The sequence below is a fragment of the Triticum aestivum genome, chromosome 3A (genome assembly GCF_018294505.1).
Source record: "Triticum aestivum cultivar Chinese Spring chromosome 3A, IWGSC CS RefSeq v2.1, whole genome shotgun sequence".
Taxonomy (NCBI): domain Eukaryota; kingdom Viridiplantae; phylum Streptophyta; class Magnoliopsida; order Poales; family Poaceae; genus Triticum; species Triticum aestivum.
This window is the reverse complement of record NC_057800.1, coordinates 575308525-575333656: the sequence shown is the minus strand read 5'-3', so window position 1 is coordinate 575333656 and position 25132 is coordinate 575308525. Positions and strand designations below refer to the sequence as shown.

At 45.5% G+C, this 25132-nt stretch overlaps 1 protein-coding gene across 1 annotated transcript; it reads right to left on the bottom strand.

The window, feature by feature from the left end:
• Positions 1–7925: 7925 nt before the first annotated feature.
• LOC123058689 (probable F-box protein At5g04010) lies at positions 7926–8872 on the bottom strand. The gene has a single exon (XM_044481391.1). It carries the CDS (start codon positions 8784–8786, stop codon positions 7980–7982), a length of 807 nt encoding a protein of 268 aa, XP_044337326.1. The 5' UTR covers positions 8787–8872; the 3' UTR covers positions 7926–7979.
• Between the last annotated feature and the right edge of the window lie 16260 nt (positions 8873–25132).

The window sequence follows — 25132 nt, the reverse complement described above, 5'->3', positions numbered from 1 at the left end:
AAAGTGAAAGGATGGATGGGCAAATTACTGTCGTGTGTTGGAAAGAAGGTGCTAATAAAAGCGGTGGCCCAGGCTATACCGGTCTATTCTATGTCCTGTTTCAGGCTTCCAAGAGGGCTGTGTGATAGTGTTACAACTATAATTCGGCAGTTTTGGTGGGGAAGCAATAGAGGCAGAAGGAAACCAGCATGGGTTGCATGGGATATAATGACTATGCCAAAATATATGGGAGGTATGGGATTTCGTGATCTGGAACTGTTCAACTTGTCTCTCCTGACTAGGCAAGTGTGGAGGGTGATGGATGATCCGGAGTCGCTGAGTGCAAGAATATTGAAGGCGATATACTTCCTAGATCGATCCCTTTTGGATGCAGAATTAGGCTCTCACCCCTCCCAAATCTGGAGAGGGATACTTGGTGGAAGAGATGTACTTGCTCAAGGAATTATTCGGCGCATAGGTGATGGAGAAGAGACAGATATATGCAATCATAACTGGATCCCAAGAGAGAGTTTCAGGAGACCGATTGCTTCCTTGGTACCGAATCCACCTCGACGTGTCTCAGAGCTCATAGAAACATCAACAGCAACTTGGAGAGAAGAGCTGGTGCAGGCTGTCTTCACACCGTTCGACGCGGAAGCAATTGTAAAGATACCTTTATGTACGCGTAGGATCTCTGATTTTTGGGCTTGGAGTGAGGAGCCTCGGGGCCACTTTTCTGTCAGCTCAGCTTATCGTATGCTCACCCGCACAAAGCTGAATAGAGAGGCGTGGCTAGAGGGTCGCCGGGGTACATCAAGAGTAGAAGCAAAAGGAGTTGATTGGAAGTCGTTGTGGAAGGTACAGGTCCCGTCGAAGATCAGGGTCTTCATGTGGAGATTGGCAAAGAACTCGATCCCATCGGCTGCAGTGTTGCATAGGCGAAATATGGCAACTTCTGCAGCATGCAGTTTGTGTGGTGTTCATGACTCATGGAGACATGCTTCGTTGGACTGCCCTATGTCCAGGAGCACGTGGGCGCTATCATCCGAAGCCATCCTGGATCAACTAAGCATTAACCAACATGATTGTGCTAAGGATTGGATCTTTGTCATGGGTAGAACTTTGGAACCGAAGGAATTTATCAGGTTTGCAATAACTCTTTGGGCCATCTGGGGTGCGAGGCGCAAGGCAATATATGAAGATATATTCAAAAGCCCATATGCAGTTCATGGCTTCGTTAACTCTTACCTAGGAGAACTTCTTCAGCTATCTCAAAAGAGTGAGCCCCATGGGAGTGCAACAGCTGGGCGGTCGGGTTGGCTAGCACCACCCGAAAATTTTATGAAACTAAATGTTGATGCAGCAGTGAGTAGGGGAGGAAACCATGGAACGGTGGGTACAATATGCAGAAACAGCGAAGGCACTTTCCTTGACGCGTCGGCCTATGTTTTCAGAAATCAAAATGATGCAGCTACCCTTGAAGCGCTAGCTATCAGGGAAGGTTTGGCTCTAGCCCAAGATATGAATTTGAACAGTGTACATCTCGCTTCAGATTGCCAATGTGTTGTGTCAGAAATCAAGAAGGGGAGTGGATCAACCTACGGAGCTATCATCGAAGAGATCAAGATGACGGCTACGTCTTTTACGTCATGTAATATAGTTCATGAGTATAGGAGCTTCAATAAGGAGGCTCACAATTTAGCGAAGCATGCTCTAAAGTTAGGGTCTGGTCATCATGTTTAGCTAGGCCAGCCAGAGGGAATTCCTTTCATCCTTGTAAACGTTGTGACGGTTTGAAATAAAAGCTTCGCGAGATTGCCTAAAAAACGTAAAAAAAGCGGTCGACAGTATGCGAGAGGATTACAGAGGAGGCGCTCGAGGGAGACCAAGCGCGCGAGGAGGTCGAGTGGATCCAGCGCCACGCGGTTCAGCCGATGCGCGCGAGGGGAGCCTATCCGGCCGATGAGGGGTTCCAGCGGACTCCCGGGATGCGGATGAACAAGGGGCCGACCGATCCAGCCGGCGCGGTCGATCTGCCTGCGAAGTGGAAAGGGGGGACGTCCGGCCGGTGCCTCATCTGCTAGAAATTGCTCGCAGTTATACTTCAGTTTCTATGCACGCATTCATGGCGATTGATGTGCCAATCCTTCCGGTGCCGAGTGGTACGTCTATATATTCTTCCTCCCACACTCTTCGCTCATCCTCTCTAGCTCCCCGTGCTGATTGGGCATCCTGCTCTGGTTGTGGTAGGGCTCCTTCTATTTCTTTTCGTTTTATGTATGATTCATTTTTGTGCGAAGCAATTAGATATCCTCTCATACCAAAAATTGTGTGTACATGTGATGTTCATACTAGCTGTGCTCGATTGATTTCATTTTGGAGCTTGGCACTGGAATTGTTTTTGCTTAGCAGTTGCACGTGCCGCCACGACGTTGGTCGCCAGCATCAAGCTGCCAGGTAATTCCCCGCCTCCAGGCCGCCATTGCTCCGGGCTAGTTCTGTCGCTCAAGTGCGAGACATTCCTCAACGCCTCTCTGCTCCAATCACTTATCAAATTTGAAGTTTCCCCGAGACAAATTGGAACATGCAAAGAAGATCTGTGCTCTCAGGCATCCCTGAGTATAGCACGAACACAATTTTTATATGTGTATCATTCACACCATTGTATTACTATTAATTATTGTTGTTGTCAATAGGGGGCAATAATATATGGAGGACTAAAGATGCAGGAGGCATCCCTGGAGAGTGGAGGTGCATGTGGAAGCATTGATACAGTGAGAGATAAGACCTCAACTAGGATCATGTAAGGCAGCAGAGATCAACACCAAATCCGATAATAAAATAGTATATGCTTATTTCTAATCAGGTTTTGGTTCTAAACTTCAGATTGGTTTTGGAAAAGGGTTCCTGCTGGTCCAAGATCAATGTTACGAAGTGGTACAAAATCAAAACAAAAGATCATTGCTTCCATTAAGAATAGGCAAGTTGAAGAAGGGACAAACTATTTACTTCAGACAATCCCCTTTTCAGCCTCCAAATCAATGAGTTTGTGTTCTTAAAATGATTTTGTCTCCTTGCATACTAGGTTCCGTTACCAAATACATTGACAAAATTGTCCGCAATGGAGTTGAGGAAGAGGTGGGAGGAGTGCAAGTAGTGGTGGGTTAAGACAATAGCGACTGATGTTTCACCAGCTCAAGGCCATCTCCATAACTAGGATCCACTCATTGCCACCCACGCATCTACCTCTGTTGCAAACAATGATATGCATAATCACCTTTTTTGGGTCTGTTCAGTTTTCTGCATGGTAATAATTTTATTGCTAAAACATGGAGTATTTTGTTGCATTTTATGTATTTGTTTTTGGTAGGAAAGCTCTGGTAGATGTGGTCCATTCCGTACTTAATATCATATAAATGATTCTATAATTTTATCCTAATGATTAACCAACTGTTGAGGAGTTCACCATGGTTTGCTAGATTTCTGAAAAACATATCGGGTGACTAGCTTTGACAATATGAAACACAAATAATTGGCACCTCTGTATCATTAAGCTAGCTCCAAGTGTAGTGTTATGTCATCTCATGCCATGGGCATCCTTTGTTTAGTTAGGTGATGTTATTGTCCAGAATGGTGCGACTTGTATCATCATTCAGTTTGTTATTTAGTTCGCCAAAGTGCAGGGAGTTCTGCCAACAACATCATATGGGATAGGTACAATACAATTGCAACTTGAAATCAGTAAGACTACCATTGTCTTAGGAAGTTAGGATGATGCATGACCATGATCATTTGTTTGTACTTCAAATTACTACTTTCATTCTCTTCTTATTATTTACCTTTGTGTAATTTAATTGTTGTAGGGCTGGGTTAGATTAAATATCTTGGTGCTGGTCGTCGTAGAGAAGAATGTCAATAGGTTTGCTAACCTGCATTTCTCACGTTGTTGTCTAAAACACTTCTTTTGCAGGGTCTTTAACACTTATGTTACTTACCTAACCCATCCAAGCCCTATACATGTATTTGTATACTAAAACAATTTGTTGGAGACAAGTATTTTTCTCATTTGAGAAAGTAAACATTTAGCAACTTTAATACTTTGTGCCTCTGTATATTTGCATAAGTTCCTGTCATCCTGTTGGGAAAACAGATGGTTCCAGCAACGCGTGCATTCTTTTCACTTAAGTCTTTCTAAACACCGCTCCTTGCATATTGACATGTCCATTGGTATAAAAATTAGTGACATCAACTAATCAATAATAACACCAGATATTTCAGATAACGAGAGAAGTGAATGGATGCAGGGAGAGGGAAAGCAAGATCATTGACCAGATCAAGTGTCATGATCTACAAGTCAATACAAGTCATCTCAAACATCAACATATCAGTACAACAAGCGCAGTCCTGGACCTAACAAATGGACTCCGATCTTGGTACACATGATACTAAGAGGATGGCCAACTTGACCTGATAAATTATAGAAGATGGCAGTTACGTAAAATGATAAATATTTGGTCTGCCTACATGAATATTTGGTTTGCGTACATGATGATTAAGAAGTTTTTCACTGGAAATAGGAATTCAGTTCTTCCATGTCAATATATTTGTAGAAATTTCTATCATTCTACTTGAAAAATGGATGGGCGCAACAATGCGCGCCAATCATGATCTAGTATACACGTATTAGAAGAGGAGATGTTGCAAGTATCTCAGCCCCTCGTCGATGCTCATGCACCTACAATCCAACAACACCCCGAGCCTCACCTTCTCCACCAGCCTCTCTTCTCCGCTCACCTTGACCACGACCTCATCCTCTATCTTCATCCCGGCGCGGGCATCCCTTGCGTGGCCCAGGCCCCCCTCCCCCCGCCACTGACGAGCGCTCCGGCCCTTGATGCCGGCACCTTGGCGTCCATCATGACGATCACCCCAGCCCGGCCATCGCGTTCCGGTCACTCACGTCCACCGCAACTGGAACACGCCACCGAGGGCCTTCTAAATGCCGGCGTCGAACGCTACAACGGCGAACGAGAGCGTGTTCTGTCCACCAGCCGCGAAGAGGACGATGCCAAATGCGACATCGGCGAGGGCCAGGCGAGGCACTAGGAGTGAGCGGCCGCGGGAGGCCGCGTTGCGAGGAGGAGCGTCAGTCGCCGGCATTGACGTTGTTGTCGGTCAATGTTGGTAGCCGAGGATTAGAGGGTTCTGTAACATTAGACAACATGATTGTCGACGATGAAAGGAATTTGAACTATAACAACGTTGGTAGCCATGTGAAGCCTGCCAGAAACGCAGATGAGTTCACTGCATTTCCTAAGATCTACCGAAGAATCGAGAACTGTGTTTTCCACAACCAACTCTAGCATGATATGATATTATTAAGCATCGGTGGCAACTCTATGAGGGAGATAGGTCCCCATTTGTATTCATTTCTATTCTTTTTTTTGTAGGGAATATTCGAATAACCGTTCGCATTACTCAATCGTACTAGAGATGCTTCTTCTCAAATAGTTTGCTATCCATGCGCAATGTAAGTTTCATATATAAACAACCACTTCCCCTAAAAAAATAAAAAAAATAAACAACCACTCTGACTAATTGTTAAATGCAAATGCTATGGCTTTCTTTGGTTTGGAGGAATTTTATAGGAACTCTAGAGGATAGAATTCTTATAGGATTTGGAGAAATTTTATAGGAACTCTAGATGATAGGATTCTTATAGGATTTTTTACTTTAGAGCCCTTTGGTTCATAGAAATGGAATCCTATTCCTACATAGGATTGATTTCTATCCTCCACATTTCATAGGAAAATAAAAATAAGCCTAGACTCAATGGAAAAATCCTTTGATGTCAATCAAATGACATCTCATTTCCTATTTCTACTCATAGGATTTGAGATACATGTCATCTCATTTCCTACAAAATTTCTATTCTTACGATAATCCTATCCTATGAACCAAAAAAGGCCTATATATATCTATTTTTTTACTTGTGTCTACTTTTATTTCTTGAGAAGTTCTTACGTTTTTTATTCGTGATTCTGCATTTATTTTTTTGATGTATCAGTTATTTGTTGAGTGAATTCTAGTTTTTACCCCTATTTTGACATTTTTGACACTAATTATCCCATTTAGCAAGATTTCATCCATTTTACCCCATTTAGCAAAAATGTTGGCACAGTTTACCCCATTTAATTTTTTTGAGCATTCTGACTGGTGGGTCACAATTGTCGGGTCCAGCTGACATGCCACGTCAGTGGTTTTTCCTGGCTATTTTTCTCACTGCTGAACTGGGCAGCGCCGCTTCTTCTGACCGGCTCAGCCGATGGAGGTCGCTCGCGGCACGTCCAACGTCCAAGTCGGCCGCGCGCCACGCTCGCCTCCCATGGCTTCTCGTTTGTGTTGCTCTCCCCCAATTAACATTCAAACTGATTTTCTTATAAGCATCAAGTTCCTCTAGCATGTTCACCATGCCCGCATCGTCTGTTAACTCAATCATGGAGTTCCCGTTGGCCCCCTTCTTCTGATAATTAGCGCTGTCCTAAAGGTTGGAACCCAATTCCTTCATCTTCTCCTTTATATCAAAATAAATAAAGAAATACCTCTCAATCATCTCTGGCTCTGGATTCTTGTATCCACGGACATGTAAAATATGCCTAACACTCTACATCTCTGTTGCCATCCGCTTTGTGCAAGAAAAAGAAAAATGAATTAGTGGCTGCAATCATAATATACTCTAATACGGTGAACGAACACGTTTCAGCATGCATCATAAGATACAAAGATCCAAACTTCCTTTACAGCTAGCAAGTAACAACACATACTCTTCAGTCAACATATTTGCTACCTAGATATTTAGATATGTAGGTGCATCAGAGTTAGTAAAATAGTATATTTACACCATTTTAATCTAATCTGCAGAACCATCCATACTTAAGGCCATATATGATAACTGAAGAAAAGCATACATGATTTTAGATTATATTGGTAACAATTTCTCCTATAATTTATTCAATGATAATATGACATGCTGATCAAGTACAATCGTCCCATCAGAATACTTCAAACCGGAAATGAGTTTAGTAGGGAGAAAAATAGACAGAAAAAACCCGTTGACGTGGCATGTCAGCTAGACCTGACAAATTATGACCCGTAGGTCAAAACGCACGTAAAATTTAAAAGAGGATAAATTGTGGCAACACTTGTGCTAAATGGGGTATAATGGATGAAATCCCGCTAAATGGGGTAATTAGTGTCAAAAAAGTCAAAATAGGGGATAAAAACCGGAATTCACTCTTATTTGTTACTAGTACTAGATAACCAGAGACTAATATGAATATTAATTGTTTTATTATCCTCTATAGGCAGAACCATGGAAGGCGTAGAAAACGTTAAGATCAAGTTAAATGGTCTGTGCTTCCGCGATCCAAAACTGCAAAGACCCTTCCATATGTTTCTGTTGTTTTGCGAACCATCTTTGTTATGCTTCTTTGGATGATTGCATGGCCGACTGTCGAAATGCTTCTCCGTTAGACCCGGCGGCAGCTATGATTATCTAATCTAGTCATATGGTTTTTTAAGGATGATGCCAGATGTGCTCATGAATAATTTAGTGTAATGAACAATGTTGTTATATTTCCTTCTCAAGGCTTGAGAAGTTATATAATTATGAGTTTTCATTATAAATTAATTACTTACTGTCTTATTTGGTTTGTTGATTTGACCGTCTCGACTTGTTTCGATATGTTGTCCAAAAGGGGAAACTCTACCTATGGAATGTTTCCATCAGACTGCTCCATTATTATCCGCATAAAAAGGAAAATTCTTGTGAATCAAGCATTCTTAGACACAATTGGTGAAGATACTACCCTTACATAATCGATCATGGACTGAGCAGTCCCCAAAGAATTGCGTTTCCAACGATTGCAGGTTACAACACGAACACGTATGCAAACAGATAAGCTAAAACAGAACCATGGCCACCAGCACATATACACGTATTACAAGAGGAAATGCTGCAAGTATCTGAGCCCCGCGTCGACGCTCACGTACCTACAATCCAACAACACCCCGATCCTCACCTTCTCCACCAGCCTGTCCTCGCCGCTCACCTCGACCACGACCTCCGCCTCGAGCTTCCCGCCGCCGCATCCCGGCGCAGGCAGCGCCACTGTGGCCCACGCCTCCCCCCTCACGCCACAGCTGAGCGCTCCGGCCCTGGACGCTGGCACCTTGGCGTCCATCATCACGATCGCCGCAGCTGGCGCGACCCCGTGCCCCGTCCGAACAGCCGTCCACCGCACGCTCCAGTGCTTGCCCGGCCCGGCCACCGCGTTCCGGTCACTCACGTCCACCGCGAACTGGAACACGCCCCCGGGGGCCTTCTTTACGCCGGCGTCGGACGCAGCGACGGCGAACGAGAGCGTGTTCTTTCCGCCGGCCGCGAAGAGGTCGATGGCGAATGTGACGTCGTCGAGGGCCAGGCGAGGCGCTGGGAGCGAGCGGCCGCGGGAGGCGGCGGCGTGGAACAGCGCGAAGAGGCGCCGGTGCGGCGAGGAGCATCGGTCCCCGGCATTGACGTTGTTGTACAAGGGGAGGAGGCCGATGGCGGAGGGGTAGTGGCAGCGGCAGAGCCGCGCCCAGAGGTGGTCGCCGGAGAAGGCGGCGTGCCAGGAGGTGGAGACGCAGGAAGCCGCGGCGAGAGACGCCGCATCGAGGAAGTTGGCCACGAGGGAGAGCGCCTCCCACGGAGGCGGCCGAGACGGCGCCGACCGTGGCGGCATTGTCGTCGCTCCGTCGTCGCGCATGTGTTCGACGCTGTCGTTATGGGTATAGAGATTCAAGGTCGGAGATCGATGCGTGCACAACAGTCCGCGCTCGAGCGCTTATATCGATCGGGGCGCGCGTACGATTCAGGAGAGGGGGAGGATTCCAGAGTTTGCTATTGGGGGGAGACTCTGCCACGCTGGGCGGTTCGTGGGCACGGGCGGAGCACACGTGGTCGGGGAGGACTGCTGTGGCGAGGCGTGAGCTTGGCGCGTGGCCAGCGAGGGACAGAGCGTGCCGAGACGGTCCCGTGCGCGCCCCTCTGCACGGGCTGCCCTCGACGAGCAGCGCGCGTGTCCGAGAAGGACACACGGTGGTCATCTGTACCTAGGTTGCGGCAAAGACCTGATGGCGCGCGTCGCCGCAGGATGCAACGTGCGAGCAGGACTCTGCTTGACACGTGGCTGCGATGGACCGACTCGACCGTACGCCGGTTTTAGCTTTTTTATTATTCTCGAGACGTACGGCGATGACGTACCATATATATGTAGAAGGCAGAAAGTTTAATTACAAGGTGCATGACCGCGAATCAATCTGCCGCTGTGGTTGAATTGGTTAGGTGGACAGTGGTATCCCTAATCCATCAGGGTTCAAATCCTGGTGCTCGCATTATTTCTGGATTTATTTCAGGATTTCCGGCGATGCGCTTTCAGTGGGAGGAGATGTTACCGTCGATGACGAGGCGCCTACGGGCTCAGTCTCTCGGAGGTGCTCATAGGGGTAGGGTGTGCGTGTGTGCGTTCATAGGGGTGAGTGTATGCGCATGTATATAAGCGCTTGTGTCTGTATTGATGCTCAAAACAAAGGTGCACGACCAAGATGCGAACATCTCGACTGACATAAACCCACATCAACATCAGCTAAACAAGACTAGTCACTCTCACGAAAGGATCTAATCCTCCTACACTGAAGCCAGCCAGCATTCAGTCCCGGACCTCCAGAAACACCTGCTCAACAAGTTGTGGTGGTGATCTCTACTTATGAATTCTGTTGAACACCCTGACATTCCTCTGCTTCCACAACGACCAAGCGGTACCAATCACAAACAAGTCGAATCCACGCTTGATACGTCTGGTGAATTTTTTTCTCTTATCAAGCCACCAATCTGTAAACATGATCCGTAGGGCCTCGAAGCATCGATCCCACACTTCTCTAGCATACAGACATTGTGTGAGGATGTGGTCCACGTTATCCTCGTCTTGTAGGCAGGTGAAAATAAGGCGATGGCTCATCTTGAAGTCCGTGTCCGGCCCTTCGATCCGAGGTCCACAGTCGATATTGAACGGTGTGCCACGCAAAGATTTTACACCGCAAAGGCGCCCAGCTCCTCCAAATGCAACCCGCCGTCCAACATCTAGTCAAGCCCAGGCACAAGCTTGAGTAGACGGACTTCGTTGTGTAGGTCCCTTTTTCATCTGCAGGCCAATGAAATAGGTCAGGTTGTTCTTCATTCCTATACACTGTGTTGATCGTGTGGCATAGATTGGCCACTTGGATGTGTGCCATAAATGAAATGTCTCCGCGAACATCCTGAGCCCACGCGTTATTGATGAGGGCCCATTGCACTGTCCTGGTGTTACGGACACGAGCGGTGACAAGTGATACGACCATTTTGCATCATACTTTTATATCGATATTTATCGCATTATGGGCTGTTGTTACACATTATGTCACAATACTTATGTCTATTCTCTCTTATTTTATAAGGTTTACATGAAGAGTGGGAATGCCGGCAGTTGGAATTCTGGACTGGAAAAGGAGCAAATATTAGAGACCTATTCTACACATCTCCAAAAGTCCTGAAACTCCACGGGAGTTATTTTCAAAATATATACAAAATACTAAGCGAAGAAAGTACCAGAGGGGGGCCACCCACCATCCACGAGGGTGGGGGGCGCGCCCTACCCCCTGGGCGCTCCCCCTGCCTCGTGGGCCCCCTGGTGGCCCTCTGATGCCCATTTTTGGCTATATGGAGTTTTTCGTCGAGAAAAAAATCATAAGCAAGCTCACGGGACGAAGCTCCGCCGCCACGAGGCGGAACCTTGGAGAAACCAATCTAGGGTTCCGGCGGAGCTGTTCTACCGGGGAAATTTCCCTCTGGGAGGGGGAAATTATCACCATCGTCATCACCAACGATCCTCTCATCGGGAGGGGGTCAATCTCCATCAACATCTTCACCAACACCATCTCATCTCAAACCCTAGTTCATCTCTTGTATCCAATCTTTGTATCCAAACCTCAGATTGGTACCTGTGGGTTGCTAGTAGTGTCGATTACTCCTTGTAGTTGATGCTAGTTGGTTTACTTGGTGGAAGATAATATGTTCAGATCCATTGTGCATATTAATACCCCTCTGATTACGAACATAAATATGCTTTGTGAGTAGTTACATTTGTTCCTGAGGATATGAGAGAAGTCTTGCTATAAGTAGTCATGTGAATTTGGTATTCGTTCGATATTTTGATGAGATGTATGTTGTCTTTCCTCTATTGGTGTCATGTGAACGTCGACTACATGACACTTCACCATTGTTTGGGCCTAGAGGAGGGCATTGGAAAGTAATAAGTAGACGATGAGTTGCTAGAGTGATAGAAGCTTAACCCCTAGTTTATGCGTTGCTTCGTAAGGGGCTGATTTGGATCCATATGTTTCATGCTATGGTTAGGTTTACCTTAATACTTCTATTGTAGTTGCGGATGCTTGCAATAGGGGTTAATCATAAGTGGGATACTTTTCCAAGTAAGGGCAGTACCCAAGCACCGGTCCACCCACATATCAAATTATCAAAGTACCGAACGCGAATCATATGAGCGTGATAAAAACTAGCTTGACGATAATTCCCATGTTTCCTCGGGAGCGCTTTCCTTCATATAGGAGTTTGTCCAGGTTTGTCCTTTGCTAGAAAAAGGATTGGGCCATATTGCTGCACCTTATTTACTTTTATTACTTGTTACTCGTTACAAATTACCTTATCACAAAACTATCTGTTACCGATAATTTCAGTGCTTGCAGAGAATACCTTGCTGAAAATTGCTTATCATTTCCTTCTGCTCCTCGTTGGGTTCGACACTCTTACTTATCGAAAAGGCTATGATAGATCCCCTACACTTGTGGGTCATCAAGACTCTTTTCTGGCGCCGTTGCCGGGGAGTGAAGCGCCTTTGGTAGGTGGAATTTGGTAAGGAAAAATTTATATAGTTTGCTGAAATTTACTGTTACTTGTTACTATGGAACCTAATCCTTTGAGGGGCTTGTTTGGGGTATCTTCACCCCGACCAGTAGAGCAAAGAGTTGCTCCTCAACCTACTGAACCTACTAAAAATGTTTACTTTGAAATCCCTTCGGGTCTGATAGAGAAACTGCTAGCTGATCCTTTCACAGGTGATGGAACATTACATCCCGATTTGCATCTAATCTATCTGGATGAAGTTTGTGGATTATTTAAGCTTGCAGGTATGCCCGAGGATGTTATCAAGAAGAAGGTCTTCCCTTTATCTTTAAAGGGAGAGGTATTTACATGGTTTAGGCTATGTGATGATATGGGATCATGGAACTATAAACGTTTGAAATTGGAATTTCATCAAAAGTTTTATTCTATGCATCTTGTTAATCATGATCGTAATTATATATATAATTTTTGGCCTCGCGAAGGAGAAAGCATCGCTCAAGCTTGGGAGAGGCTTAAGTCAATGTTATATTCATGCCCCAATCATGAGCTCTCAAAAGAAATAATTATTCAAAAAATTTATGCTCGGCTTTCTCCTAGTAATCGCTCCACGCTCGATACTTCTTGTACTGGCTCTTTTATGACGAGGACTATTGAATTCAAATGGGATTTATTGGAGAGAATTAAACGCAACTCTGAAGATTGGGATGTAGACAAAGGTAAAGAGTTAGGTACAACACCTAAGTTTGATTGTGTTAAATCTTTTATGGATACCGATACTTTTCGTGAATTTAGCACTAAATATGGACTTGACTCTGAGATAGTAGCTTCTTTCTGTGAATCCTTTGCTACTCTTGTTGATCTCCCCAAGGAGAAGTGGTTTAAATATAATCCTCCCATTGAAGTAAAAGTAGTTGCACCTATTAAAGTTGAAGAAAAGACTATCACTTATAATGATCCTGTTGTTCCTACTGCTTATATTGAGAAACCACATTTCCCTGTTAGAATAAAGGATCATGCTAAAGCTTCAACTATGGTTAACAAAAGTAATATTAAGACACCCAAACCCCCCGAGCAAATTAAAGTTGAACCTAATATTGCTATGGTTAAGGATCTCTTGGCTGATAATATTGATGGACATGTTATTTACTTCTGTGATGAAACTGCTAGAATTGCTAGACCTGATACTAAAAATAAACATAGACCTGTTGTAGGCATGCCTATTATTTCTGTTAAAATAGGAGATCATTGCTATCATGGTTTATGTGATATGGGTACTAGTGCAAGTGCAATACCTCATTCCTTATACAAAGAAATTATGCATGATATTGCACCTGCTGAGATAGAGGAAATTGATGTTACAATTAAGCTTGCCAATAGAGATACTATTTCACCAGTTGGAATTGTTTGAGATGTTGAAGTCTTGTGTGGGAAAGTTAAATATCCTGCTGATTTTCTTGCTCTTGGTTCCCCACAAGATGACTTTTGTCCCATTATATTTGGTAGACCCTTCTTGAATACCGTTAATGCTAAGATAGATTGCAATAAGGATGTTGTTACTGTTGGTCTAGGGGACATGTCTCATGAGTTTAATTTTGCTAAATTTTGTAGACAACCCCATGATATAGAATTGCCTAGTAAAGATGAAATTATTGGTCTTGCTTCTATTGCCGTGCCTCCTAATGATCCTTTAGAACAATATTTGCTAGACCATGAAAATGATATGTTTATGAATGAAAAAAGGGAAATAGATGAAGTATTCTTTAAACAGGGACCTATTTTGAAGCACAACTTGCCTGTTGAAATCTTAGGGGATCCTCCTCCACCCAAGGGTGATCCCGTGTTTGAGCTTAAACCTTTACCTGATAATCTTAAATATGCTTATCTTGATGAGAAAGAGATATATCATGTTATTATTAGTGCTAACCTTTCAGAGCATGAAGAAAAAAAATTATTGAAAACTCTAAAGAAGCACCGTGCTGCTATTGGATATACTCTTGATGGTCTTAAGGGCATTAGTCCCACTCTATGCCAGCACAAAATAAAACTGGAGAAAGACGCTAAACCAGTTGTTGATCACCAACGACGGTTAAATCCTAAGATGAAAGAAGTGGTAAGAAAAGAAATAATAAAACTTCTGGAGGCAGGTATAATTTATCCTGTTGCAGATAGCCAGTGGGTAAGTCTTGTCCATTGTGTCCCTAAGAAGGAAGGTATTACTGTTGTTCCTAATGATAAAGGTGAATTGATCCCATAAAGAATTATTACAGGTTATAGAATGGTAATTGATTTCCGCAAATTAAATAAAGCTACTAAAAAGGATCACTACCCTTTACCCTTTATTAATCAAATGCTAGAAAGATTGTACAAACATACATATTTTTGCTTTCTAGATGGTTATTCTGCTTTCTCTCAAATACCTGTGTCAAAAGAGGATCAAGAAAATACAACTTTTGCTTGCCCTTTCGATACCTTTGCTTATATACATATGCCTTTTGGTTTATGTAATGCACCTGCTACCTTTCAAAGATGTATGACTGCTATATTCTCTGACTTTTATGAAAAGATTGTTGAGGTATTCATGGATGATTTCTCCGTTTATGGGACTTCTTTTGATGATTGCTTAAGCAACCTTGATCGAGTTTTGCAGAGATGTGAAGAAACTAATCTTGTCTTGAATTGGGAGAAGTGCCACTTTATGGTTAATGAAGGTATTGTCTTGGGGCATAAAATTTCCGAAAGAGGTATTGAAGTTGATAAAGCTAAAGTTGATGTTATTGAAAAGATGCCATGTCCCAAGGATATTAAAGGTATAAGAAGTTTCCTTGGTCACGCCGGTTTTTATAGGAGGTTCATTAAGGACTTCTCTAAAATTTCTTGGCCGCTGACTAATCTCTTACAAAAAGATGTTCCTTTTGTCTTTGATGATGACTGTGTAGAAGCATTTGAAATACTTAAGAAAGCTTTGATTTCTGCACCTATTGTTCAGCCTCCTGATTGGAATTTACCATTTGAAATCATGTGGGATGCTAGTGATTATGCTGTAGGGGCTGTTCTAGGACAAAGAGTTGATAAGAAATTAAATGTTATCCAATATGCTAGTGAAACTCTAGACAGTGCCCAGAGGAATTATGCCACTACTGAAAAAGAATTTTTAGCAGTTGTATTTGCTTGTGATAAGTTTAGACCTTATATTGTTGATTCTAAAGTAACTGTTCACACTGACCATGCTGTTATTAAATATCTTATGGAAAAGAAAGATGCTAAACCTAGACTCATTAGATGGGTCCTCTTACTACAAGAATTTGATTTGCATATTATTGATAGAAAGGGAGCTGAGAACCCTGTTGCAGACAACTTGTCTAGGTTAGAGAATATTCTTGATGACCCACTACCTATTGATGATAGCTTTCCTGATGAACAATCAGTTTTCATAAATGCTTCTCGTACTGCTCCATGGTATGCTGATTATGCTAATTATATTGTTGCTATGTTTATACCACCTAGTTTCACATACCAGCAAAAGAAAAAGTTCTTCTATGATTTAATACATTACTTCTGAGATGACCCACATCTTTACAAAGAAGGAGTAGATGGTATTATTAGACGTTGTGTACCTGAGCATGAACAGGAACAGATCCTACGCAAGTGTCACTCCGAGGCTTATGGAGGACACCATGCTGGAGATAGAACTGCACACAAGGTATTGCAATCCATTTTTTTATTGGCCTACTCTCTTCAAGGATGCCCGTAAGTTTGTTTTGTCTTGTGATGAATGTCAAAGAATTGGTAATATTAGTAGACGTCAGGAAATGCCTATGAATTATTCACTTGTTATTGAACCATTTGATGTTTGGGGCTTTGATTATATGGGATCGTTTCCTTCCTCTAATGGGTATACTCATATTTTAGTTGCTGTTGATTACGTTACTAAGCGGGTAGAAGCTATTCCAACTAGTAGTGCTGATCATAACACTTCTATTAGGATGCTTAAAGAAGTTATTTTTCTGAGGTTTGGAGTCCCTAGATACTTAATGACCGATGGCGGTTCACATTTTATCATGGCGCCTTTCGAAAAATGCTTGCTAAGTATGATGTTAATCATAGAATTGCATCTCCTTATCACCCACAGTATAGTGGCCAAGTAGAATTAAGTAATAGAGAGCTTAAATTAATTTTTCAAAAAAACTGTTAATAGATCAAGAAATAATTGGTCCAAGAAACTTGATGATGCATTATGGGCTTATAGAATTGCATGCATACAAAAATCCTATGCGCATGTCTCTGTATAAAATGGTATATGGTAAAGCATGTCACTTACCTCTTGAACTAGAACATAAGGCATATTGGGCCATTAAAGAGCTCAATTATGATTTCAAAATTGCCGGTGAGAAGAGACTTTTTGACATTAGCGCACTTGATGAATGGAGAACCCAGACCTATGAAAATGCCAAGTTGTTTAAACAAAAAGTTAAAAGATGGCATGATAAAAGGATACAAAAGTGTGAGTTTAATGTAGGTGATTATGTATTGCTATACAACTCTTGTTTGAGATTTTTTGCAGGCAAACTCCTCTCTAAATGGGAAGGTCCTTACGTCATCAAGGAGGTCTATCGTTCCGGTGCCATAAAAATCAACAACTTCGAAGGCACAAATCCGAGAGTGGTGAACGGACAAAGAATCAAACATTATATCTCAGGTAATCCCATAAATGTTGAAACTAATGTTATTGAAACCATAACCCCGGAGGAGTACATAAGGGACACTTTCCGGAACGTTTCAGACTCCGAAAAGGAATAGGTATATGGTACGGTAAGTAAACCGACTCCAAAACAGTTCTAATGGCAATTTTTCTCCGTTTTGGAATATATAAGAAAATAGGGAAACAAGAAGCAGTCCGGAAAGGACACAAGGCATCCACGAGGGTGGAGGGCGCGCCCTACCCCCTGGGTGCGCCCCCTGCCTCGTGGGCACCTCGTGTCCTCTCTGGACTCCGTTTTCTTGCACGATACTTCTTTCGGTCGGTAAAAAATCATTATATAATCTCCCGAAGGTTTTGACCACCGTATCACGCAAATATCTTTTGTATTTGTTTCGAACTGTTTTTCTGACAGATCTAAATCACCATGACGTCTTCAAGCGCACCCAAGGACATGTTCTTCGAGAAGGTCATCAACCCCTACCTTGTGGAGGTGCTGGAACACCCTCAAACCATTGAGATGCACGAGGGGTTGCTGCACATCCGTGATGTTGTGGGACTAAGGAAGACCGGAAGCGTGGAGACAAGGCTCCAGGCAATGGAGCAACAAGTTTTCAAGTGCCAGGAGATGGTGGAACGTGGACTTGACTCCAAACATATACTGATCATGGAGTTCACCAACAACCACAAGCTGGATGACAAGAACATTGGGGAGGCCATCTTCAAGCTTCAAGAGAAAATCGAGCGCTTCCAAGCTCAGATCTATGACCTGCAAAACCAAAACTGTGAGTATGAATATAGATTCAAGAGAATGAGTTTGGCTGTAGATTTGAGGATCCCGGAGACTTGATCATCCTTCTATGGTGGTGAGCCTATGCCTTGGAAGATGTACGACAAGCCTACATCATCAACAACTCCATCATCACCACCTCCGAGGAAGGAGACATAAACACATGGGTATGGGCACTCCCCTTGGCAACTTCCAAGCTTGGGGGAGTGCCCCGGTATCGTATCACCATCACACTTTTATCTTTACCATTTTTCTTAGTTCAATCCTTTTGGTAATATCTTGATCTAGTAGAATAAAGTTTTACTATGATCTAGTTTTGAAGTTTTGCCTTATGATCCTTCTATGTAATCGAGTCCGTGAGTCATATATAATAAAGATTAGTGTTGAGTCAAGGGCTTGATTATCTTGCTATTATCTTGAGGGAATAAAATAAAAGAGAAAAATAAAAAGAAATAAAGAGATCATATGGATCTTATGGAGAGTAATGACTTCACATATAAAGAGTATGATGAATAAAAGTTGTTGAGAGTTGACAAACATAGTTTTGGTCATCGTTGCAATTAATAGGAAGTAATAAAGAAAGAGAGGTTTTCACATATAAATATACTATCTTGGACATCTTTTATGATTGTGAGCACTCATTAAAATATGACATGCTAAAGAGTTGACGTTGGACAAGGAAGATAACGTAATGAGTTATGTTTTCTTACATCCGAGATAAATTATATTGTCATGGATCATCCAACATGTTGATCTTGCCTTTCCCTCTCATGCTAGCCATTTTCTTTGCACCAAGTAGAAATACTACTTGTGCTTCCAAATATCCTTAAACCCAATTTTGCCATGAGAGTCCATCATATCTACCTATGGATTGAGTAAGATCCCTCAAGTAAGTTGTCATCGTTGCAAGCAATAAAAAATGCTCTCTAAATATATATGATTTATTAGCGCGGAGAAAATAAGCTTTATACGATCTTGTGATGTGGAAGAAATAAAAGCGACAGACTACATAATAAAGGTCCATATCACAAGTGGCAATATAAAGTGACGTTCTTTTGCATTAAGATTTTGTGCATCCAACCATAAAAGCGCATGAAAACCTCTGCTTCCCTCTGCGAAGGGTCTATCTTTTACTTTTATCTTCTACCTTATATAAGAGTCATGGTGATCTTCACCTTTCCTTTTACATTTTATCCTTTGGTAAGCACAATGTGTTGGAAAGATCCAAATACATATAGCTAATTGGATGTGAGTTTTCATGAACTATTATTGTTGACATTACCCTTTAGGTAAAAAGTTGGGAGGCAAACTATAAGTCCCTATCTTTCTCTGTGTCCGGCTAAAACTTCATAACCATACATATCGCGTGAGTGTTAGCAATTGTGGAAGACTAAATGATAGTTGAGTATGTGGACTTGCTGAAAAGCTCTTATATTGAGTCTTTTCGATGTTATGATAAATTGCAATTGCTTCAATGACTGAGATCATAGTTTATTAGTTTTCAATGAAGTTTATGATTCATACTTGAAACTGTGAATGAATTGTTACTTTAGCATAAGAGATCATATGACAATATATATATATATATATATATATATATATATATATATGTTGTTATAATGATGATCATGATGCCCTCATGTCCGTATTTTATTTTATCGACAGCTCTATCTCTAAACATGTGGACATATTTTTCGATTTTGGCTTTCGCTTGAGGACAAGCGAGGTCTCAGCTTGGGGGAGTTGGTACATCCATTTTGCATCATGCTTTTATATCGATATTTATCGCATTATGGGCTTTTGTTACACATTATGTCACAATACTTATGCCTATTCTCTCTTATTTTACAAGGTTTACATGAAGAGGGGGAATGCCGGCAGCTGGAATTCTGGGCTGGAAAAGGAGCAAATATTAGAGACCTATTCTGCGCATCTCCAAAAGTCCTGAAACTTCATGGGAGTTATTTTCAGAATATATAAAAAATACTGAGCGAAGAAAGTACCAGAGGGGGCCACCCACCATCCACGATGGTGGGGGGCGTGCCCTACCCCCCTGGGCGCGCCCCCTGCCTCGTGGGCCGCCTGGTGGCCCTCTGATGCCCCTCTTTGGCTATATGGAGTCTTTCGTCGAGGAAAAAATCATAAGCAATCTCACGAGACGAAACTCCACCACCAAGAGGCGGAACCTTGGCGGAACCAATCTAGGGCTCCGGCGGAGCTGTTCTGTCGGGGAAATTTCCCTCCGGGAGGGGGAAATCATCACCATCATCATCACCATCATCATCACCAACGATCCTCTCATCGGGAGGGGGTCAATCTCCATCAAGATCTTCACCAGCACCATCTCATCTCAAACCCTAGTTCATCTCTTGTATCCGAACCTCAGATTGGTACCTGTGGGTTGCTGGTAGTGTCGATTACTCCTTGTAGTTGATGCTAGTTGGTTTACTTGGTGGAAGATCATATGTTCAGATCCATTATGCATATTAATACTCCTCTGATTATGAACACAAATATGCTTTGTGAGTAGTCATGTTTGTTCCTAAGGACATGGGAGAAGTCTTGCTATAAGTAGTCATGTGAATTTGGTATTCGTTTGATATTTTGATGAGATGTATGTTGTCTTTCCTCTAGTGGTGTCATGTGAACGTCGACTGCATGACACTTCGCCATTGTTTGGGCCTAGAGGAGGGCATTGGGAAGTAATAAGTAGATGATGGGTTGCTAGTGTGAAAGAAGCTTAAACCCTAGTTTATGCATTGCTTCGTAAGGGGCTGATTTGGATCCATATGTTTCATGCTATGGTTAGGTTTACCCTAATACTTCTGTTGTAGTTGCGGATGCTTGCAATAAGGGTTAATCATAAGTGGGATACTTGTCCAAGTAAGGGCAATACCCAAGCATCGGTCCACCCACATATCATATTATCAAAGTACCGAACGCGAATCATATGAGCGTGATGAGAACTAGCTTGACGATAATTCCCATGTGTCCTCGGGAGCGCTTTCCTTCATATAAGAGTTTGTCCAGGCTTGTCCTTTGCTAGAAAAAGGATTGGGCCATCTTGCTATACCTTATTTACTTTTATTACTTGTTACTCGTTATAAATTACCTTATCACAAAACTACCTGTTACCGATAATTTCAGTGCTTGCAGAGAATACCTTGCTGAAAACCGCTTATCATTTCCTTCTGCTCCTCGTTGGGTTCGACACTCTTACTTATCAAAAAGGATACAATAGATCCCCTACACTTGTGGGTCATCAACAAGCTCAATGATAGCCGGAGCGATCTCTCTGACCGTGAATCCATGTATCCACCTATCCTTCCAAAAGAGGATCATCTCGCCGTTGCCCACTTCAATCTTCACAATGCTGCTAAACACTATCTTTGCCTCCCTATCTTCGATCATCGGGATTTCTTGCCATGGCCTATTGGGATCCACCCTTCTCAGCCATTCCCACTTGACCCATAGGGCCAGCGCTTGTAACTGTAAATTCTTCACTCCTAGTCCACCAAAGCAAGTTGGGCGAGATATAGTGTCCCACGTGATGAGGCATTGACCACCATTGAATCTCTCCTTCCCAGCCCAAAAGAATGAGCACACCCACTTCTCTATATCATCAAAGACCCAATTAGGGAGAGCTCCTCTTCCTCCGCCGCCGTTGCGGCCATGTCCTCCACGCCCCCGACGCTGCCGGCCTCCATGGCAAGCAGTGCCTCCCTCGCCCTAGTGGGGATGTAGTCCAGCTCTGCCTGGGTGGTGTCCATGATAAGCCACCGCTCGGCGTCGGCATTGACGTACACCTCGATCAGGGTGTCAAAGAATTGCTGCACATCCTCCACCTTCGACTCCTTCCAGCTCGGGACAGGGCCGTGCGCATTACAGTCCGGCATCATGGCGATGATCTCGGACCGACGCGAATTGTTGCACAACGGGACCACCCCCGCTGGCAGCTTGAAAAACGGCCCCTTGAGGGCCTTCCCAACCTTTGCAGCAGCCCTCGCGGCCTTGCCGGTCCCCTCGACCTCGCCATCACGACACACATCAAGCTGGAAAAGCCGCTGGCAGAAGTGGGCATGCGCCAGCACTGTGAAGTTGTGATCGAGGCCGGGGTGGAGTCGCATAATGTCAGCCGGGTTCGTGAAGAGCCAAGCTGGCCTCCCATTGCTGTGCAACGGGGCGATCCGGCGGCGAATGAAGTACGCCCCGATCATCTCAAGGGTGAGTCCGGCCTGGGTGAGCCGAAGAATCCTGGTGGTGGCGACGGTGAGCCTCCCATCGGCGGCATCGACATCACTCCAATCGCTGCCGCGGACCGGCGGCGCTCGGCGGACCTTACAGAATTCCGGCGGGTTCTCATCTTCAATCCAGCACCACCGGCCACGCCATTCCTCCCACCTCTCCTTCACGGCACCGTCTGGGTACGCCCCCTTGGATCTTGGGATCCAGGTGACGCAACCGGAGACGGTTCCTCCTGGCTGGATTCAAGGGAAGAAGTAATGGCGGAAGAGCGCCGTGTTGGGCCGCACCCCGGCAAAACCTTCACAAAGATGCGCGAAGAGAGCCATGCACGCCACCACATACGGAGTAAAATCCAAGAGGCGAAAGCTGAAGGTGCGCATAACGACACAGAAGAAATCGGAGAAAGGAGGGCATAGCCCGCAAGAAAAGTAATCAACGAAGAAGGGGTACCGATTTGAGGCAGGATCAGTGCAAGCGGCAGGAATGATGCGCGTCGCCGGGTGTCCCGAACCCTCTCCCCCCGTCTTCACTCCCAATAGGGGCTTGAAGGAGGCCCGAAGCTCTTGAACATCAACCGTCGAGGGGAAGAAGAAGGTGGACTTCGTCCGGTCCCCCGACAGCGCGCTCTCCGACGGCTCCACCGTCCCGGCGCCCTTAGCCACCCCCTTGCCCTTGGCGAATTTGGGATCCATGGCGACCAAGAAGTTCAGAGGGCTGAGGAAGGGGGATGGCAAAGCAGCGGCGGCGGGCGACAACGAAAGCTTAGGAAGGAAGGAAGAAAGGGGACGGCGGCTCTAAGATCAGAAAAGGCATGAGGGAAGAGGAGAAAGTGAGCAGCGCGCCCACGGTTATTCCTTCTTATGGGGGAAAAACGCGGGTCGCCTCCTTTCACATTAACTGTGATGTGAAGCATGCCCGCGGGAAGCAACCCCACGCATGCTGCCCACGTCACACACGCCTCCCCACGCCGCGCCACGCGCGGGAAGCATGGGAAGCGCAGCGCGCGAAGAGACTTACCACGGTAAAAACTGCCCCGCCTGCCCGCACACCATTTTTGGGCCTAGCCCAACGACGCGATTGCGCTTACGTGTGGCCCAGGCCCGGGGGCTCCTATCGGTGTACAAAAAGAGGGGTACGCTTTTTGTACCCCTATAACTGTGCACGGGCAGTCTGAGCCACGGGCACCACCACACTGAGCAAGGCAAGGGAGGTGCACCAAGGTAAGGCCGAAGCTTAGGAGAAGCAGAACGACGCCAAGACCAAGACCACAAAGAGCAAAGGGGACGAAGCGGACCCCTCCCCCGGCAAGATCCTTGCCGGGAGACGGTTTTAGCAAACCCGGCAAGACCCTTGCCGTGGCAGCTCACGCCACACCTATGGAGTGAGTCACCCTTGAGTCCGCTGCCCCATGGGGCAAGGATTCGGGAGACATACCCATGGTGGCATGCAGATCTTTGTGAAGACATTCAAGATCAGATACACCCTTCAGAAGATGATGATCCTTGGTGGGATTCCAGCTAAGGAGGACCACAAGGCCCCCGGCAAGAGCCTTGCCGGGGATGACAGTAGGCGCCACGGCAAGACCCTTGCCGGGGCCCCGGCAAGGCCCTTGCCAAGAACACCCATTGGGCCACCTTCAGGCCCACGCCAGTCAAACCTCCACCGCCGTTCGCATGCAGCTGCCGACCCAACCAGCTGGGCAGGCACCTGCGTGGCGGCATGCAGATCTTCATGGAGACCCACCACTGCACCACCTCAGCTGCCTGCCTGCCTACATGGCACCGCAGGCGCCGCTGGCCAGGGCGCGTGTCGACGCGAGAGGGAGCGGCGACGGACGAGACAGGGCTCTCCCCCGTCCCCGATAAAGCAAGGACACCTGGGCAAGACGCATTAAATGCGCCTTGTCATGTAATGCGAGGGATAACCTCACATCACTGTTCCCTTTCCACCTCCTGGTACTACTGTGGCAACCCCCTTTCCTATAAAAGGAGGCCCGAGGCGACCAGGAGGAGGATTCGGCTTTTTGGAGCTCCTCACGCCCCATAGCTAGCTCAAGAACACTCATATACAAGCCACCAAAGCAGGAGTATGGTTTTACGCGCCCCTGCGGCCCAAACCTGGATAAACGAACCGTGTGCTATCTGTTTGATCCGCTCTTCTCACGACCCCGTGCCCCGCAACCGTAGTAGGGATTCTTGCGATCCCATAGGTGTCGATCCCACCGACATCTTTGGCGCACCAGGTAGGGGGCGCAATTGTGAGAATCGGCTCTAGCAGTTAGCCGGGCGCTCCTTCATCCTCGTGACCCTTGAAGAAGAAAGGAGGCTAGAAGATCGACACTTGAGCAATCGCAAATAGAAGCTAAGTTGCATTGAACCCTTATTTGTGCTACCCTTCTTATTTGAGGTTATCCCCCCGGAGATATCTGCTTTGTATGAGAAACCTGCACGCCCTTGCCCTGTTTCGAGTCCGCTCAACAGCTCAAGCGGCTGCGTCGAGAATGGTAGAGTAGCCTTCTGCGATCTGCAACGCCCCCGATTCTGACTCGAGTCAAGCTCGACAGTTCGAGCGGCTGCGTTCAGAACGGAAAGGTGGCTCGTCCGGCAGCACCCGTACCCGGCTGGCCATGGGGATCCGTCCCCAAAACGCCGCTAGGGGCTTCCACGCCGACAAGCCTTCTCGATCTACGTAGGGCACGCATACAAAGAGGAATCGAACGAGGAAATAACATGCATGAAAATTAAGAGTACTTCAAAGTTATATTACATCACATCATAGCTGCGGTTCTAACTAAAGATAAAATTTGTCTTGGTCGGGAACCCGCAGCGGCGAAGAAGAACGGGATGCCTAATCCTGGCGTTGGCCTTCCACCCTCTTGATTTCGTCGATGCAGTCGGTGATGGGCTTGATGCGCTCCTTGAGCACCGTGAGGTCAGCACCATCCGACAAGCTCTTCATCGCGGCCGCGAAGTCAAGATTGGGATTCCAGTACGCTGTCTTGGTGAGGACCTTGGTCACGACCTTCCGGCAAAGTCGCCGGGCCTCCTCGGCCAGCGTGGCCGCCCTGTTGGAGTGAAGATACACCAAGGCTCCGAGGATGCCCTCGAAGAACAGGGTCAACTTGGTGTTAACGGTCCCGCTGCGCTCAGGGGCGTACCTCACGTGTGGCATCCCCATGGTGGCCAACTGCGAGGTGACCCTGCCGGCGACCTCCTCCAGGCGGCTGATCCATCTATTCTCGCCCGCCACATAATCCTGGTGGGAGGCGGCCTCGTTCGCCCGCAGCTGCTTCTCCTCCTCCAGGCTCCTGGTCAAGGTCTCCTCCCGAGCCCTGCTCTCCGATAGCATCTTCTCGAGATCCTCCAGCTTCAGCTTGAGGTCTCTGACGGAGTTTTGCGCTTCGGAGAGCTCCCCAGCCCTGCTGATG